The 20,407-nt window shown below is 37.1% G+C and overlaps 2 protein-coding genes across 2 annotated transcripts; one reads left to right on the top strand and one right to left on the bottom strand.

The window, feature by feature from the left end:
• Positions 1–11,860: 11,860 nt before the first annotated feature.
• LOC129769004 (4'-phosphopantetheine phosphatase) lies at positions 11,861–16,059 on the top strand. Its single transcript, XM_055771008.1, has 5 exons — positions 11,861–12,190; positions 12,242–12,441; positions 15,237–15,379; positions 15,462–15,750; positions 15,802–16,059. The coding sequence occupies exons 1-5, from the start codon at positions 11,943–11,945 to the stop codon at positions 15,987–15,989; spliced, it is 1,068 nt and encodes a 355-aa protein (XP_055626983.1). The 5' UTR covers positions 11,861–11,942; the 3' UTR covers positions 15,990–16,059.
• On the bottom strand, positions 16,042–16,755 carry LOC129769006 (iron-sulfur cluster assembly 2 homolog, mitochondrial). Its single transcript, XM_055771011.1, has 2 exons — positions 16,533–16,755; positions 16,042–16,475 (listed from the first exon to the last, which is right to left on the bottom strand). Exons 1-2 carry the CDS (start codon positions 16,580–16,582, stop codon positions 16,097–16,099), a joined length of 429 nt encoding a protein of 142 aa, XP_055626986.1. The 5' UTR covers positions 16,583–16,755; the 3' UTR covers positions 16,042–16,096.
• Between the last annotated feature and the right edge of the window lie 3,652 nt (positions 16,756–20,407).

Below are 20,407 nucleotides of genomic sequence, written 5' to 3'. Positions count from 1 at the left end.
ATTGTATAAGATCAATTTGTTGTCGATAACAATGATGTAGTAACTGGATTACGATGTCACACTTTCGTCGATTCGTTCTTTCTTAGAAAAAAGTAAACTTGGAGTTGTTACGATGAATTACCACGGTAATTTTGGTTTTTATCTATGCGCCGATATTACTCCCACTTCATGTTTACCACAGTTTACCACAATTATTAGGGTCATGACAACGTACTTTAAGTAGAAAAAAATATGCAAAGAAAAAAATTTCATACAAATTTTAGCAAATATAAACTGATTCGGGCCGACGAAAAAAACATCGACCTAACAACGACCGTAACGCTGTTACCTATTCACGATGACGACGATTAGGTATCGACATCTAGATACGGCATTAGTTTGTATGAGGCAAACTATTCTCTATCATATTAGTCGGCCCGAATCAGTTTATATTTGCTAAAATTTGTATGAATTTTTTTTCTTGGCATAATTTTTTCTACTTAAAGTACGTTGTCATGACCCTAATTTGAATTATTTTCTATAGACGTTCAGATACTTGTCATAATATAAAATTATCTCAAAACATATATTTTTTATGACGTTTTTTCACCACTTGCAGGCAATGATGATTTTCACTTACATAGAGTACTAATTTGATTAAGGAAAAATCATGTTCATTCATAATTTTCATTTTAAAAGTGTAAAATAATAAATAAGATAAAATAATTAATAATTAAAAAGCCGAAATATATTTCATACTCACCAGTTGTATGATCCATTTGTTATTGTTTGAGATGACAGTTTAGCGGAGTGGAAAAAAGAACCACCAGTGATGCCATTTGGTTTGTTTAATTATTCAGTATTTTCGACTAACGAACTATCCGCGTTGACGATATTGGGGAATAGGCATGACAGTATGGATTTGCAGAAGGAATGAATACATTTTTAAAATGAAAATTATGAATGAACAAGATTTTTCCTTAATCAAATTAGTACTCTATGTAAGTGAAAATCACCATTGCCTGCAAGTGGTGAAAAAACGTCATAAAAAATATGTTTTGAGATAATTTTATATTATAATGACAAGTTTTTTTTTTGAGAATATCTGAACGTCTATAGAAAATAATTCAAATTAGGGTCATGACAACGTACTTTAAGTAGAAAAAAATATGCAAAGAAAAAAATTTCATACAAATTTTAGCAAATATAAACTGATTCGGGCCGACGAAAAAAACATCGACCTAACAACGACCGTAACGCTGTTACCTATTCACGATGACGACGATTAGGTATCGACATCTAGATACGGCATTAGTTTGTATGAGGCAAACTATTCTCTATCATATTAGTCGGCCCGAATCAGTTTATATTTGCTAAAATTTGTATGAATTTTTTTTTCTTGGCATAATTGGCAATGCCGGGGGACAGCATCAACAGCAGCAGCAGCAGAATTTGACCATGGTATGGTATTGCGAAGAACTTTCCCCATTAGAGGTTCCGTGCTTCGCGCACATTCAAAAATCCTCTTCAGACACGAAAACTCAACGACAAGGAGGTATTTATCAACTTGCTCAGCTGAATTACCACCCCGGAGGAACCCGAATGCACTGATTCCGTAGTATAGTAGAATGAAAATAGGCGAGGTAAGCGAACGTAATCGCATGAAATTTTAGTGTTTGCATTTTTATCCGGATCATACAACTGGTGAGTAGGGAATTCATTTCTGCTTTTCACTTACTAATCATTTTATTTTGTTTCAGCTATGAATACATCCGACTCAATCAATCGGCGAGTGAGAAAGATGATTTCCCTCATCACCACATTGCTTATTTCCTCTTCTGTCACACCAGCCAACAGCATCAGCTTTCCCGCAGCAGTATCCTTTAAGTCCAGGGTGCTATTCCGGGGAACAGCATCAACAGCAACAGCAGCAGGACCTGGCCATCGATAGTATTTCGAGCAATTTTCCCCATCGGAGATCCCGTGCTTCACGCACATTGAAGAATCCTCCTCAGCCACATATCTGTGTCATCAAGGGCAAGGAGGTATTTATCAATGTACTCAGTCGGATTTGAATAATAATAAATATGTTTAAAATCGATCAATGTATTTCCTTTTCATTTTCAATAACAAACCAATACAAACAAGCTGCAAGCAGTGCTGAAAGCAGCGCTGCAAGCAGGTCGAGGCCTTGCACATGTTGGCGAAAAAGTGGCGTCAAGTTGTTCGATGAATGCATATGAAAGGTCGATAACTCGATTGCAAGGTGGCAGCATTTGAGGTCGATTGTTGACATTTCATCGACCCGATCTTGGCAGGCAAAACGGAATGTGGGTAGTGTATTCGAGAATCAGGCCCAATATCTGATTTTGGGACAGAAATTGAAACGCTGTCAGCAAAATTGGCAGCAGCCCATGTTTCAATGGGAACGTTTCAAAATGAAGCTGAAGCGGTAAATATTGTGGAACCTCAATCTTCAATCGGTTCAATCTTTTATCGATGGATTAAAAAAAACTGTCAACAAGATTTTTTATCAATGCAAGAAACCCATTGACGCTCAATAAAGCAATATCTGATGCATTAAGGCCCATTTATACGTTGCTAGTAGCTGACTTGACAATGAGCAGCTACTGACCCGGTGGACTCGCTTGACAATTGGTTGACTCGCCTTGTCCGTTCACACAGTGTGAGCTGCTGGCGAGAAACTAGATACTACGGCACGGGTTTACCAGGGATGCCAGGCGACTTTTCAAATGTCCATCAAATAGTCAGAAACAGCAATCAGGTCCGAATTTGTCAAATGATTGGTCCAAAATCGACTTCTTTATTGGCAGTTTTCATCTTAGGTTTTCAGTTGAATGTATCATCACACAATTTTATAGCAAAACAAACGCTGATCGTGTTTAAAAATACATACTTTGTGCTGAATTTCTTTGAACTGAAGGTACTATCCGAAAAAGCAGAAAGAGAAAAGGATTCGGGCCAGGAATTAGATGCAAAGAAAAGGAGCAACAAATACAATATTGAAGGAACTCTACGATGAGGATCCCCGAGATTACAGAGCAGTGTTGATAATAACACCTGAACAAGTGAAAAAACTGTTGGATTTAATTGCTCCACGAATACAACGCCAAGATACAGTCATGAGGGATGCTGTACCTGCAAGAGTTAAATTAGAAATGACATTGATGTGCCTTTGTTTTGGAATATCGTTGGGATTGTTGTCGATATTTTTTAGAATCTCGAAAACATCCATAGCTCAGATAATTCCGAAAGGATGTGATGTTATAAATGGTAGTCTAAAAGATTTTTTTTTTTAATTTTATTTATTTTGTGAAATGAAAATGATAGTCGATTTGCAGGTGCAATAAATACGCTTCAAAAATTTTAATAATGAATGAAAATGTACTTTTTTAAATCGAATATGTATTCTGTTTCTTAGAACAATACTTTTTTTTGTAAGTTGTGATCTGATAATGATTCTATATTAGAGATTCTCAAGAAAACTATCTCAAAAAGAAAGCGTGCCCCGCCAGCGTGCAAAACGAAATAACAATTATTTCGTTTAGAAACTATGAGGGTTTTATTTGTTTTTCCAATAATTTTCAAGTCTATAAATATCTTCACATATTTTCAAATATCTTAAAAATAGAGACATTTCATTACATTTGGCATCACTGATTCGAACGCTAAATTCTGTTTTTGACGTTGTGAAGCATGCAAGTGCGAGTAAATTCAAAAAACTTTGAAGTAGCTCGCACGCCGGATCACACATGACAATAACTGGCATGATGTGTTCACACGGTGTGAGTAGCTGCACTGCAGTAACTGACTAGACCGACTCGTATGCTTACTCGCACCGTCTGAACCCGGCTTTAGAGTGTACTACAGGAAATTCTAAGCCCAATTGACGAATTTACGTTGGATTGTCGCATGAGCTGATTCAGCTTTGCGTAAATTCATCAAATGAAGAAGGGCCTGATTGGTGATCTAACGCACAAATCTACACCTAGGCGGCGCTGCGGTGAAAGTGATGATGGTTTTAAATTTTGCCATGTGAGCTTATGGAAGGTTTGTAGTTCTTTCCATGAATTACAATGTTATAATCATAAAAGATTATTTGATTGCGATCAGTTTGTATGAAATTTAATTCTGCGCAATTTTATATATAACATGTTATTTATTTACCTCTTTCAATAGTGAGAACTATAAAAATGTTGACAATAGTTGAATTAAAGAAGGAAATTCGAGAGCACAATCAAACACAAGTAGAAAAATGTACGATTCCTGCATGTGAGAACTACCTTGGAAAGCCCGGAAGTAAAATATACGTGATTTGTTTTTGAGTTTTAGGTTACATTAGCATAATTTTCTTAGTTTCAAAAACGAAATCCAGATGTCTCACCGATCGTTTACGTTTTGCGTTAGATCGCCAATTCTCCAATTGGCGATCTAACGTACAAATCTACACCTAGGCGGCGCTGCGGTGAAAGTGATGATGGTTTTAAATTTTGCCATGTGAGCTTATGGAAGGTTTGTAGCTTTTTCCATAAACTACAATGTTATAATCATAAAAGATTATTTGATTGCGATGAGTTTGTAAGAAATTTAATTCTGCGCAATTTTATATATAACATGTTATTTATTTACCTCTTTCAGTAGTGAAAACTTTAAAAATGTTGACAATGGTTAAATTAAAGAAGGAAATTCGAGAGCACAATCAAACACAAGTAGAAAAATGCAAGATTCCTGCATGTGAGAACTACCTAGGAAAGCCCGGAAGTAAAATATACGTGACTTGTTTTTGAGTTTTAGGTTACATTAGCATCATTTTCTTAGTTAAAAAACAAAATCCAGATGGCTCACCGATCGTTTACGTTTTGCGTTAGATCTCCAATACACTTAACGGTGGAAACGAGATAAACGGCACGCCTTTGGCCATCTACACATTACGCAACCGCAACCCGATCTATGTTGGCGATGTCAATCGGATCTCCAACTCAGCTCTGCACATTGAGGCAACTCAAAGGTGATAAAATCGTTAAGTTTTCATCCGTCATCATGCATCACACGTCATTACGCTAGCTGAGATGTCATTTCTTCAATTACCCCAGGAAATCATATGGAAAGCGAATTATTAATAAAACAGTTTGTTTTCAAAAAATCTGTTTTGCTTAAATTTTTCCTTAATTCGAACGAAAAGAAATAAAATCAAAAGCATCAATATATACGTAACTTTTCAACACTCTCATTGATATAAAAACGAGCAGCTTTATAGTACAACATTTGTGTAGAAAAATGCTTCCAATTCAGTCCAATATTCATATCAACTGCATGAAACAGATAATCATCATCACTACAAATTTAGTGATTGCATGAAAAAGACAAGAAAATATAACGTGTTGCTCTTGGACAGGCGACTTTAATAATATTTCACATAAAACAAAAACAAATGATGAAATTGAAACATTCATGTTGAACATTTTATCGCTAGCGAATTCGAATGTTTGTTAAATTCTCGCAGTACTGCCGTACTGTTCTCATGTATCACCTCCGACATGATCTCGGTAGTGGTTAAATCAGCATCCATTGAAGCATCACAGGGACTGTGCTCAGCTATGGTTCTGTTCTCTCTCCCTCTATTTCATTCATAGATCCGGTGTTAATTGAAGATGCATCATTCTAGTGAATCGTGTCATGCGGGTCTAGAAGGCAGGAAAGTTGCGAGTTATTTAATGAAACAATGTTTTTACCGGAGTGCTCTCTCGTAATTCACGATCTGATTCATTGTTTTTAAAGTGACCGACTACCCCGAATCCATACATACACACGAATGTATGAAGAGCGACCGCCACAATAACTGCGTCTTGCTCCGTAATATTTTCACCTGAAAACAATAAAACAATATATGAAATTGTATATCAAATGAGTAAAATCCTTACATTTCATTCGTGTTTTTGTAAACTAGTTCAATTTTGGAAACAATGTTTGGTATTGCAACTGACAAATACCGAAACTCAACGAACGCAGAAATCGAAATGTCAACATCAATTGAACGAAAAGGTTGCCAACACACATCGCGCGCGACTCGACATGCTAGGTTGAATCGAAAAAGTTGGTCCGACCAAAGTTGCCAGTTGCCTAGTGTGTATGCTCCCATTTGATTACACATGTTCTCAACTTTTTTGACAGATTCGTTAAGTTGCTTTCCAACTTAGGTTGCCTAGTGTGTAGATGGCCTTTGAACTACGTTTTACGAGATAGTGAAGTGTCGAAGATAATAATGAGTTTTCAGGCAGAATGAGCACTTTTCAAATAAAAAATCATTAATGAAAATTAACTTCTTCGTATCAAACTGGTATTCAATGTGAGTGGAAAACTTTGTTTTCTCCATGTGATATAATAATCTCATACAACAATTTCATCTGAAGATAATTTGATATTGACGAATTTACGCAAAGCTGAATCAGCTCATGCGACATCTACATTAGAGCTCAGAACCATAAAAGTGAGGGAGTTTGTTTATTTTACGCACTGAAAAGCAAGATTCGGTGGTGATTATTCATTTTATTTCAATTTAGATTCATTTCAGCCATTGAATGTCGTCAGTATATGGTAAGAAAGTTGGAGTTTTGTATATTTACGATGGTCTCAACACGCGATTTGACCAAAGTCATAGATAACCTTCGAAAATTTTTAGTTTGATAATGCATACCGGTTATTGATACTATGGATAATTGCGATGGAACCGATATCATATCAAATTGGCTGATATCATTGATTATGCAGGAGCCGATACGAGAAGGATTGGCAGTATTTTTAGCGCAAAACACCCTATTCATCATTTACTTGGTTGAAAAAAATTAAGGTTACAATACTTATAACAAGCCATTCATTGTAATATACATAGCACATTGTAAAATGATGATTTTCAAACCTTTTCAGCGTGGAAAGAATACATGAAACCGGGAAATTTGAAGATAAATTCTGATTTTTTTTGAAAATTTGAACGAATTTCATACCAAAAAAAACAAAACATCCTCATTTTACTCGCTGCGCCATCTGGTTGTAAATCCAACGTAAATTCGTCAATTGGCGATCTAACGTACAAATCTACACCTAGGCAGCGCTGCGGTGAAAGTGATGATGGTTTTGAATTTTGCAATGTGAGTTTATGGAAGGTTTGTAGTTCATTCTATAAATTACAATGTTATTGGCGATCTAACGTACAAATCAACACCTAGGCGGCGCTGCGGTGAAAGTAATGATGGTTTTAAATTTTGCCATGTCAGCTTATGGAAGCTTTGTAGTTCTTTCTATAAATTACAATGTTATAATCATAAAAGATTATTTGATTGCGATGAGTTTGTAAGAAATTTAATCCTGCGCAATTTTATATATAACATGTTATTTATTTACCTCTTTCAGTAGTGAAAACTATAAAAATGTTGACAATGGTTGAATTAAAGAAGGAAATTCGAGAGCACAATCAAACACAAGTAGAAAAATGCAAGATTCCTGCATGTGAGAACTTCCTTGGAAAGCTCGGAAGTAAAATATACGTGATTTGTTTTTGAGTTTTAGGTTACATTAGCATCATTTTCTTAGTTCAAAAACAAAATCCAGATGTCTCACCGATCGTTTACGTTTTGCGTTAGATCGCCAATAGTCATAAATTAATTCTGCGCAATTTTATATATAACATGTTATTTTGGGCCTGATTCTCGAATACACTACGAATACACTACGAATACACTTCACGGTGGAAACGCTATGAAACGCATTCGCGATGACAACGGTACGGTGTCGACATCTGGATGCGAGATTAGTTTCCCAATAAATTTATCATTATAATATCAAATTATCTTCAGATTAAATTTTTGTATGAGATTATTATATCACATGAAGAAAACAAAGTTTTCCACTCACATTGAATACCAGTTTGATACGAAGAAGTAAATTTTCATTAATGATTTTTTATTTGAAAAGTGCTCATTCTGCCTGAAAACTCATCATTATCTTCGACACTTCACTAACCCTTAAAACGTAGTTCAATGGCGTGCCGTTTATTTCGTTTCCACCGTGAAGTGTATTCGAGAATCAGGCCCTTTGTTACCTCATTCAGTAGTGAAAACTGTATAAATGAATTGAATCAAAAAAGGAAATTCGAGAGCACAATTAAAAACAAGTTGAAAAATACATGGTTCCTGCATGTGAGGACTACTTTGGAAAGTCCGGAAGTAAAACATACGTGATTTGTTCTTGAGTATTAGGTTATATTGGGCCTGATTTTTTAATACACTTCACGGTGGAAACGAAATAAACGGCATGCCTTTGAACTACGTTTTACGAGTTAGCGAAGTGTCAAAGACAATAATGAGTTTTCAGGTAGAATGAGCACTTTTCAAAAAAAAAAACATTAATGAAAGATAACTTCTTCGTATCAAACTGGCATTCAATGTGAGTGGAAAACTTTGTTTTCTTCATGTGATATAATAATCTCATACAAAAATTTCATCTGAAGATACTTTGATATTATAATGATTAGTCAAAACATGCAAGTCGGGGGTATTTTTGGTCCCACCGAGCTGTGTTTCCCTTACACGGACTTCAAAATTAATGTGTCTGGGGAAATCCGCTTTGCAAATATATGCAAGTCGGTGGTATTTTTTGGTGTTGAGTACTTTTGTACTCGCTTGTCGTTGTGCAGATCGGAATATGTTTCCCTGAAACGTACTTTTAAACTGAGAAGCATGGAAAAATCGTCATTTCAGATACTAGAGGTGAATGAATGATGCATTCTAAAATAATATTCAAAGTGATAAACAAGTGGATTGCATAATGTAATTGCGTAGTTCTACGTCGGAAATATGCGGTCGTGTGCTAGATACAACCCCAAACCTTTTTTTTTGGTATGAATTTAGTTCAAATTTTTTAGAAAAATCAGAATTTGTCTTCAAATTTCCCGGTTTTAAGTATTCTTTCTACGCTAAAAAGGTTAGAAAATCATTATTTTACTATGTGGTATGTATATTATGAAGAATGGCTTGGTGTAAGTTTTATAACTCTAGTTTTTTTTCAACTAGATAAACGATGAGTAGCATGTGTTGCGCTCAAAATACTGCAAATCTTTCTTGTATTGGTCCTCAAATTATCAATGACATCATCCAACTTAGAGCCCCCGCATACTACAGACTTTCTGTCAACCAACAGTTTAGTCGGGTAGGCCATCTGGTGCAAAAACCGACCCAACTGAATCGGCGTAATGTGCGCACATGCATACCTCTCCGTACTAATTAGGAAGCCGACCAAACTATCGGCCGACAAATCATTCTGCAGTCTGCGGGGTGTAGGGTTCTATGCCGAATAAAGCGTACCTGGAATATGAATAACTTTGACTTTTGAATTGGATTGACCTGAGGATAGAAGATCCTTGATTGTAGGAAGACAGATAAGCGTGAACGTTCGAGAGCGGAAGGAGTGAGTGAAAGAAGTGGATTTAACGAAGAATTCAAGGAGCTAAAAACGACGTTTGAGACCCGGCCGAACAGTAAGCCAGAAAAGCAGGCGAAGTAATTACACCTGGCGACGAAGATGGGATTAAAGGTATTTCTCATTTTTTTTCAAAATGACGTGTTTGTTTGTATCGTGTGCCATATGAATAAAATGGCCGCGTCCGATTGAAGAAATTCGAGTTTTAGGTTAGGTGAAATGAAACAGAACGGCAAAGAAAACACATAATAATTTTCATGAAGCGACATTCACGCCTCCAACCGGCGACTAGTGACAACCCATTTATGTGAAGTAGAAGTCTGAAGTCACAAGCTATACAGTAGAGGCTCGAAATTGAGTGACAAGTTCACGGATAATCAGAGTTTTAATATAATCGAATCAATGTTTTGAAGAGAGCTTTGAATTATAATGTCTTAAATAAAGCTGAAAAGTTAGACTCCGGCAAATGTGATATTGTTGAAAAGGTTCTAGCGTGTGAGGGTTTACCGAATGATTACTGTGGTAGAGGACCCGGTGTAATTTAAATATTCTAGAGTTGCCTAGAAAGATGACCGGTGCCAGGGGGCCCGGTGTAGATATGACATTCTAGTGTGTGAGGGCCTAGAATGATGACCGTGGCTAGGGGGCCCGATGCAAATTTGAGATTCTAGAGTGTGAGAGCCTAGAATGATTATCGTGGCTAGGGGGCCCGGTGTGAACATGACATTCTAGTGTGTGAGGGCCTAGAATGATTACCGTGGCTAGGGGGCCCGGTGTGAACATGACATTCTAGTGTGTGAGGGCCTAGAATGATTACCGTGGCTAGGGGGCCCGGTGTAAACATGACATTCTAGTGTGTGAGGGCCTAGAATGATCACCGTGGCTAGGGGGCCCGGTGTAAACATGACATTCTAGTGTGTGAGGGCCTAGAATGATTACCGTGACTAGGGGGCCCGGTGTAAACATGACATTTTAGTGTGTGAGGGCCTAGAATGATCACCGTGACTAGATGGGCCGTTGAATATTTCAGAACCTGTTGTGTGTGTGAGGGTCTAGCAAGAAAATTTAGTGGGAGGCCTGCGATGAATTGATGCTTCTAGAACGTGAGTTCATGTAATACGACTAGTACCTTGTATGTAACCATTCGCTCAAGATTAACTGGGAAGGTGCTCAACAGGAGTGCTGCGCATTTGAAGGTCTTACTAAAGGGTACAGGTGATTCAGAGGAACTGGGTGAAAAATCACATGAGGATGAACAAATACCAGTGCCGGTATCAAGCGCAAATGAGGACGCGGTGAACTTAGAAGAGTCAGTTACAGATTTTAGTGAAGAGAACGTAATAACAAGATCAAAGAGAAATAGAGTTGAGCCAAGTCGTCTGAAGACTATTAAATATTGAGATAAAGCATAAGGTTCAATGATATTTTTGTTAATCTAATGAAGGGTAGGGGTGTAGGGTTCTATGCCGAATAAAGCGTACCTGGAATATGAATAACTTTGACTTTTGAATTGGATTGACCTGAGGATAGAAGATCCTTGATTGTAGGAAGACAGATAAGCGTGAACGTTCGAGAGCGGAAGGACGCGCATATCGAGTGAGTGAAAGAAGTGGATTTAACGAGGAATTCAAGGAGCTAAAAACGACGTTTGAGACCCGGACGAACAGTAAGCCAGAAAAGCAGGCGAAGTAATTACACGGGGCTCTTAATGTGATATCGATTTCATCACCATTATCCACAGTATTCATAGCCAGTATGCATTAACAAACTTAAAATTTTCGATGATCATCAAAGGCATCGTAAATATACAAAGCCCTAACTTTCTTACCATATACTGACGACATTTAATGGTTGAAATGAATCTAAATAGAAATAAAATGAATAATGCGTAAAATAAACAAACATCATCACTTATGTGGTTCTGAGCTCTAATGTAGGTGTCGTATGAGTTGATTCAGCCGAATTTACGCTAGAATGGCAACCAGATGGCGCAGCGAGTAAAATTATGATGTTTTGTTTTTTTTTGTATGAAATTGGTTTGATTTGTTTTGAAAAATCAGTAATTTTCTGCAAATTTCCCGGATTCAAGTCTTCAAGTTTGGCTGAAAATCAGTCATTACTAAAGCCGAAATTGAGCCAACACTGGACTTACAAACCATAGTTTTGTTTGACATTTGTGTATACCTTTTTTTTTTCGTAGGATGTACCAACGATTAGTAGAGTAGAAAATGACTAGAGAATTGGTAATATTTACCAAAAAATTGGTCATATATACTAAATTTTCCTCTCAGTGTAGAGGCGAATGAACTGCAAAGTTTAAAGCCTCCTAAAAACAAGAAACAAACAAACGAAAAGCATGACCTCTACAATTGTTTTATCTTGGTGCTGAGCGGTTTATTTATATTTTCATCAGATATTAACAAATAGTTTATATCACGCAAATTAAAAGGAGTCGATTAAACTTCTTATAAATGGCTTCTTCTAAACATTTTCATCTTCTCCAGGACTTTCAAAGCTATAATCCTGATACACTTGACCTAAGCCAGGATGCCGAGGCTAAGGATTACTGGTTCCAATGTTTCAACCGGCTAGTGCTGAAATTCGAACAACAAGCTGCCAAAAGTCAGGGCTCGGATCCGACAGCTTTCAATCGTGCTGCCCAGTTTCGCGAACATTTTGTGAACCAACTCAAAATACTGCAACAGCAAAATTCTCATTCGTAAGTTGATTTCCCAACGTATGATTATTGTTTCAGGATGTTTTTCTACAGGAATCCTCTGGCCATAAGGAACCTGTTGGAACTCAACGAAGCGTCGCTCAGATTGTACGGATTTGATGATCCTTGGAAAGAACAGAAACGATTGGAGAACGAAGCGTCCCTAAAGAGATTGAAATATCGGTTGCAACGGATAGACCTTCTGAAAGATACAAACGCAAAATGGATGGAAATAATTAAAGGAGTACTGGCGGGTAATATTAGCTTTATTATACATATGTTTAGTTATAAATCGTGTAGAGTTCTTTGTGGTTTTTAATTCAAAATCTATTTCATTGTGTTCCTGTCAATTAACGAAGGAACGGAGCCAGATCTATCTTTTTGATTATGTATACAAATTTAGGCTGTAGACGGTGTAAAGGCTGACTCGAATAGTAGTTGTAAATTTTTGGATGATTGCGGGTTAGGTAATTTGAACAGATATCCAAGTTAGTGCTTGAACAATTATTTTCACGTTTTCAATAGAGCACATGATGATGATGGTCCCGACTCCCCTACAGAGCTTTGAGCAAAACGAGTTATCTAAAAAAAATTTTTTCTCGACATTGAAATCAGTTTAGCAAACATAAAAAAACGAACTGATTTCATTTACAGATATATGTTCAAATAATTGCAATGTCAAAAGACGAGTCAATGTTCAGTCATGTCCACCACAGAGCTGATACGGTCCCGACAAGCCCCTTGCAGCAAAGTGGTCCACCAGAGCACAAGTCCAACCCCCAGCCTTGTTTTGGATTGACTATGAATATCCTGATTCAGAGGAATCGAGAAAATTTCCTTTACGAAAAATTTCTAGACCAGCATTTAAAAAACTTTCAATTTAATATCATTCAATTTAATTTTGTAGACTACTTTCTTTTTTTAATTAATACAACTACAAAAACGACAAAATAAAAATAGTTCATCATCACCAAGATCATGACACATAATAGAGATCAATACAAATTTAAAAAAATGATATTTCAAAAAATTGAAATAGTCTACATAATATAATCCGTTCAGAAAAACTTCGTCAGATTCATTAAAAAATATTAAAAACAAATCGCAAAAGAATTGTCCACATTAAATGATCCATTCGTATAAAACTTCGTCAGTAAAGATTTTCGTCATAAGAATTAGAAAAAAATTCGTTCGGTTATTAATAAAACACAGCTTTCACATGTGAAATACAGTGCCTCTCAAATTCTGTAAGTGTTTTTGCACATTTAATATGTCTTGGCATCGAGTTGAACAAATTTATTCTTTTAGAATACAACGAATTTTGTGGAGCACATGTCAAGAAATGGGGTGTTCTTAATTCATTCGCGTTTCTAGTGTTATAACTATGAGAGTCACTTACTCTTTCAACTCGCTCACACAAATATCGAGGCAGCAAACCGTTATTTACTTTAAAAATGAACACTACAGTTAAATAAACAATTCTTTGCTTCACGGATAGCCATTGCAGAGCGTCCAACATTAAAGATGAGGAAGTGAATCTGTTACATTTTAGTATCAACCGCATTATTTTGTTTCGCGAGCGCTGTAATCTCGATATTTGTGTATCTATGGCTAAAAATGAAATGGAAGAGCAAAAACCTAATGAGGGGAGATGATTGATTTGTTAATGTGAGTGTTGAACTTGAGTTTGTCATCAATTATCACGCATATTTAATGTCCCGAACTCGATCAATAGTCACATTATCAATTACAATGGAGACGTTTTCATTTAAACGATTTCGCGAAATTACCATATATTTAGTTTTACTTGTGTTCAATTTCAATTGCTTATAATTCAACTACATACTTAAAGAATGTAAATCTCCATTCAAATGTAAAACGATCTGATCTAAATCATGAGCTGCAATGAATAACACAGTATCATCTGCAAAAAGATTGATATCACAAAATCGTAAAACTCTTCGCATGTCATTGATATACATAATAAATAAAAGAGGCCTTAATACACATCTCTGAGGTATGCCTAGATTATTCTCTAGGGGATTGGAAATTAAATCAATAAAAATAGTCTGTTGAGTTGTGTCATTTAAATAGCTTTTAAACCATTTATATGCAGTATTCGTAAATCCAAAGCGCTTAATCGTATTCAACAACAAGGGCCTAGAAATTGTTTCAAAAGCGCGTTTTAGATCCAAGAAAACAGCAATGATATTCTCTTTGCACTCTAGCTTCTCTTTCCATTTTGCTAATATCAAGATCAATGCGGCTTCAAAGGAATGACCTTCCCGATATCCCGATTGTTCTGGTATTAGCAAAGCATTGGAATTTAAATATTCCAGCAGCTGGCCTTTAACGACTAATTCTAATATTTTCTGTAGCGTTTGCAACATATTGATGGGACGAAACTCTTCGGCTTGAATCGTTCCAGCATCCTTTTGAATTGGAACTTTTAAAGATTCCTTCCACACCTTAGGCACAAGCCCAGTTAGCAAAGATTTATTATTAAGGTCCTGCTAGATGTGACCGATGATATGAAAGCAATCTTGAATAACTCTAGTATTGGTATTATCCACTCTAGCCGTTTTTCCTAAAGAAAAGCAAATAGTTCTAAGTTCGTTTGATGTAATTGGGTGAAAACATTCAAATGTACATCTACTATTAACCGGCTGTTTTATTTCATCAGATTCATCGACCTATTCAACGGGCTGATTGATCAATGAAACACTATTGACAAAATAATCGTTAAACTTAGATGCTATAGCCTGTTCAGACTGTTCAAGTGTGCCATTAAAAGTTATGGACCGCGGTTTGCTATTACTAGGTTTTAATAAAAAATTCAAAATAACTCCATGCTTTGATGCAGATCAATCTTCCTCTGAATATATTCACAACGAGTCGATTGTGAATATCTATTGCGCACATTCGTGTTTCAATAATTTCCTCATTTGTTTTACAAAAACTAACAGTCGCCTATAATCATATTTAACCTTTAATTTAACCATACTAAAATTGACTTGACATTATGAATATATACATCCCAATCTAACAGGGAATATGTTCGACTGGGGCGCACAAGCGGTTTCCCAGATACTCGAGAGTGATACTAACTTCGGATTAGATGAAGCTATGGAACGCATTCAGAAACGTCCTTGGTTAATCGATTGTTTAGACGAATGGCTTCAAAGAATACAGGTGAGAATCATATAGTTCATTGAATTTGAATCGGCGTTTCTGTTGAAAGGTTTTTTTTTTGTTCTAATTGTTGTTTTTCTAGGGACCACCACATACTTGTGCAACAATTTTTACAGACAATTCAGGGACAGACATAGTACTAGGAATTCTACCTCTCGTAAGAGAGCTTCTCAAGAGAAAAACAAAGGTGTTACTTTGTGCCAACACGAAACCAGCGTTGAACGATATTACGTATGGGGAACTAAAACATTTGGTAAAACAATGTTGTATGGAATGTAAGATTATTAGTTACGCATACAATACCGGCATGCTGCAAATTTTTGGTAATGAACAAAACGGCCCATGTCTAGATTTTCGCCTTATAACACCAGGTCTGTCTGCACACAAAGTACTCCGTATATGACTGACATCTTTCTTTACAGATCTCAGTGACGCAATATGGGAAAGTGATTTGTTGATCATAGTTGGAATGGCAAGAGCCCTTCACACTAACTTAAACGCTAAATTTACATGCGAAACATTAAAACTGGCAGTTGTTAAAAATGAATGGTTAGCTAGACGCCTTGGTGGTGAAACGTTTTCTGTTATTTGCAAGTATGAAAATATTTGATACGAAATATTCTAATATGTTCGCAGATTCCAGTAAGAAACACTTAAATACATTTTATTACTACATCCAACTAAGTTCTTTATTTCGGAAGCATTCTCCCATCAAAATCAATTAATTTTGATGGAAAATGAGGCTCCACATGAACAACCTTGTTCCGCTTTAGGGTTATCAATTATCCGAAATCCTGACCGTATCAGTTCTGTGTGGAAATCAACAGTGGACCCGTTTACATATTCAATCGATTCTTGATCGATGACGACTTTTGCATGATTTTCACCGAAAACTAAATCATTTGCCTCCAATTTGTCGTCTAAATCGAATTTGTATTGAAATCCAGAGCATCCTCCACCTTCGACCGTAACCCGGATGAAATTCCGACCGTCGCAGATCTTTTTTAGTTGTTTTATACATGTGTCGCTTAGATTCAAACGTTTATTTTCCACCGCAGATGAGAATTGCTTGCGAAAATAGAACGCATTTCGGAAGCTAGAACAAGAACAATAGTTAAATAGCCGATAATAGCGATAGCATTTACGAGCTTACCATGAACAATTTCTAGCAGCTAGAGTTTTATAAAAAGTTACCGGCAACATATGAACTTCTTCCCACTGACTATGATTTCACAACAATTTTTTATGAACTTTGTTGACAATATTATACAAGTGTTGTTTTCTAACCAGAGATGCCAAATGTAAAGATATGCTTCATTTTGGATAAATGTGATTCACTGTAAAGATGGTACCCACAATCCAATCGACGAAAAAAACATCGACCTAACAACGACCGTAACGCTGTCGGCCCGAATCACCCAGGGGTTAGACATAAATTGAATATAGGCTACCCAAAATCAAAATCAATATGGCGTCATTTGTTTATCAACATATCATTTACGAGGATTGAAATCGAAAAATGCGCTGCTTTATTCTAGCTGCATGAGCGATTTTCATATTTCGGTTTCACATGGAGGTGTTCACATTTAACATGGAGTTTAAAGTTAGCCACTATTCGACTATATAACCGGACCGAGATGTAAACAACAGTAATTGATAGAACCAAAATGTCAGTGAACCGCAGCAATATTGGGTACACTGGCAATATGAGGGATTTGACGTTTTAGTCGTACCCCTGGAATCACCCACAATCCAATCGACGAAAAAAACATCGACCTAACAACGACCGTAACGCTGTTACCTATTCACGATGACGACGATTAGGTATCGACATCTGGATACGGCATTAGTTTGTATGAGGCAAACTATTCTCTATCATATTAGTCGGCCCGAATCAGTTTATATTTGCTAAAATTTACATGAAATTTTTTGACGTAGAACTACGTCTTTCATTTCTATACCGGGGTGTAAAACCAAAGTTTCGAGAACGAAAGCGTTACGCTGGAGACCGAGATTTTGAGCATTAATAGCTCTTAAACAACTGAACGAAATGGTATGATAAACACTTCATTTGAAAGATAAAATGTCTACGCGTCATATACTTGTTACTTTTTCATCCAAAAACTTGTTTCAATAGTCTTAAAATTGCATTCAAAACAGGCTATTGAAATCAAAAATCGGTATATTAGCGAGCGCCGCTCGTAAACCCACTCAGTTATGATTGAACAGCGATTGGAGCATGTTGTCGCTGTTGTTGTGAAGCTAATTTCGTTTATCATGAAAACGCTGATGAACGGTGTCACCAAGAGCCTGTTTGTGCACCCAAGGCCAAAAGGGAATCCATCAGGAGGAGAGTGATGCCACGGTTCCGCTTGAAACATCGGAGCAGCCGCCACACACACACACATACACGCGCGGAATTCTCGTTGCTATCATCGTTGCTGAAAAATAATCTGCCAGTTCCCCTGGGAATTGAAAAATACATTCATGCGAAATAGTTTATTTTAATGTTTTCTATCCATATAACACTGCAACCAAATACATTTGGTTTCGTTATTTTTCAATCAATCGCAATTAACAGGAAAGCTTCTGAATATTTTTTCCCCATCAGTGGAAATTTTCGTATCCAATATTGGATGCATAACATGAAAAACGGAAAATGTTTCACATCGCGAAAATCAAGTCATTTTCGTGCGATTATTTGCTTTCTACTCATATAATGCTGCGACCAAATACATTTCGTTTTGGATTTTTTCAATCAAGTGCAATCAACGTAAGACCACGTCTTTCGGCAATTTATTAGAGGTGCAATGAATCTTTAGGAATTCCCGCTCTACGCGCACTGGCAAACAATGTTTACTCAACAATTTCTCAAACTAGAAATGGGTGTTGTGAGAAAGGATTAGCGAACGCGAAAACGACAAACGGGAGAAAGATACGTTTGGAGGTTGAAGGAAATTGGCAGAAAACTTCTTCATTCTATCATTCAAATAATGTGATTCATTCAAGACATTATTAATGCTCAAAGGAGGAATCGAGTCCTCCGAGGAAATTACCCAGCGCAAATTAGAGTCGACTATCGATTGCGGCATTCGTACACAAATAATTTTATAATGCAGTTTCACCAAAGTGATTTCTTCGGATATATTCACTACATCATGTCATGTATTTCATATTCTTCATAAGGAAATCTATATCCATGGCACCTATCGGTAACGAATTATTATCGAAACCACGATTTTCGCTAAATGCTCCTATCAGTTCGGCCTGTAAAAAACTTTTCTGTACTCTAATCCATCAAATTTGGAGCCCTGAAAAGGGCCGTTGATTCTATGCTAAGCTAATATAGCACGCTCTCCTCGGATACGATGGGCCAGCTGGATGTCCTTGGGCATGATGTGACGCGTTTTGCATGGATAGCACACAAATTGGTATCTTCGAATAAGCCTCCTGCAGCGTCATAACCGCGGAACTTTGGAAGCGCAAGTCAGTTTTGAAGTCCTGAGCAATTCCACGAACCAAATGCTGCAAAGGTAGCTTGCGGATCAGCAATTCGGTCGATATCTGATAGCGACGAATTTCATGCGAAGTTCCCGGTCGATAGCGATGTGGCTTCTCCACCTATCCTGCTACTGGTGCGCTTATCCGAGCTGACTTCGTGTGCCTTACCACCGAATGACTAACGAGCTGTCTGCGAAAGACTAACGAGCTCGAGTCCTCACGGTGCGAGAGTAGAGTAAGAAATGAACGAAAGCAGGAAGGAAGGAAGGTATTGAATTAGAGAGACTTTAAACTCTGAGAGTTCATTCGTCTCTTGCCCTTGAGGGCGGGAAATTTAACTAAAGGAAAACTAAGAAAAACTATTGCAAAATTCGTTATTCTCGCTCGACTCAGTCTTAGTAACCGCTATGGACGTATGTCGTATCGCCGCACCCTACACGGCTCTGGGGCCAAAAACACAACCAAACAATTGGAGCAGGGAAAAAGCCCATTTTAGTGTGCTTGAAGAGCTTGCTTCTAAAATGGGCGTAAAAACCTGCTCATCTTTTGCTGAAAATAAAAGAACATAAAAGGAAAATACTTTTAATGTGTATTCATTTCGATATTATATTATTAAATTTTGTCGAGTAAACCTGTATCCTTTAAGAATTTTATGGTCCGGTCCTCTTCGATGTCGTCTCTTGCTAATGCAGTTCTGATGCTGTCTCCAACCTGAAATTTTGTTCTAGAGATGTTAAAAACTGGGCAATTGATTAACAAATGCTCTACTGTGAGCCTTACATTGCACCATGTGCAGCGCGGTTGATTTGCGATCAAGAAATTATGTGTTAAGAGAGTATGCCCGATACGCAAGCGTGTCAGGCATACTTGAATGGGGCGCTTAGTACTGTCCACCCAAGGATGGGTGGTATTCTTTATCTTTCTTAGAAAGAAGTCATTAGAGGTGTTCCAATTTATATCCCAACACGATCGTAGGTTGTTATCAACCCATCTGATGATGTCTTCGGACGGGGGGATATCAGTCCATAGTTCAGAATTTCTTCCCTCTTTGGCAAGACGATCAGCTAATTCATTTCCTTGAATTCCGCAATGTCCCGGGATCCAACAGAAAACGATGTCCTTTCCCTTGATTCCAGCTTCAATGCTTTGGGTCCAGGGGTGCTTATTTTCGCCACTCTGGAGTGCAAGCAGGGAGCTGTAGGAATCGGAGAAAATCACCGTTTTCGTGTTATCATCACATAGTGATATCGCAACGAGGAGGGCAGCTGTTTCTGCTGAGAAAATTGAACAAATGGATGGTAATTGGAATTTTATCTGAGCATTGTCGGAAAATATTCCAAATCCTACTTTATCACCATCAACAGATCCATCTGTGAAGATTTTGCGATGGAAGGGGAACTGTTTATGTATGTGATTGTTGAAGATAGCTGTGACTATACTGTTGGCTTCACCAGCTCTAACAGAGTTTTTAATAGCCCAGTCAAATTTTGGTCCTTGGTCGTACCATGGTCGAGGGCCTTCTCTAGT

Source organism: Toxorhynchites rutilus, chromosome 2, assembly GCF_029784135.1.
Source record: "Toxorhynchites rutilus septentrionalis strain SRP chromosome 2, ASM2978413v1, whole genome shotgun sequence".
Lineage (NCBI taxonomy): Eukaryota > Metazoa > Arthropoda > Insecta > Diptera > Culicidae > Toxorhynchites > Toxorhynchites rutilus.
The sequence above is the reverse complement of the archived record's forward strand: the minus strand, read 5'-3'. Positions and strand labels throughout refer to the sequence as shown.

Bases quoted from the DNA above. Each gene is read 5' to 3' on its own strand.
- LOC129769004 (XM_055771008.1), top strand. From the start codon at position 11,943: ATGGCTTCTTCTAAACATTTTCATCTTCTCCAGGACTTTCAAAGCTAT. The intron at 12,191-12,241 runs GTAAGTTGATTT...GTTTTTCTACAG, and splicing joins CAACAGCAAAATTCTCATTC to GAATCCTCTGGCCATAAGGA. The intron at 12,442-15,236 runs GTAATATTAGCT...CCAATCTAACAG, and splicing joins AATTAAAGGAGTACTGGCGG to GGAATATGTTCGACTGGGGC.
- LOC129769006 (XM_055771011.1), bottom strand. From the start codon at position 16,582: ATGTTGCCGGTAACTTTTTATAAAACTCTAGCTGCTAGAAATTGTTCA. The intron at 16,476-16,532 runs GTAAGCTCGTAA...TTCTTGTTCTAG, and splicing joins GCTGCTAGAAATTGTTCATG to CTTCCGAAATGCGTTCTATT.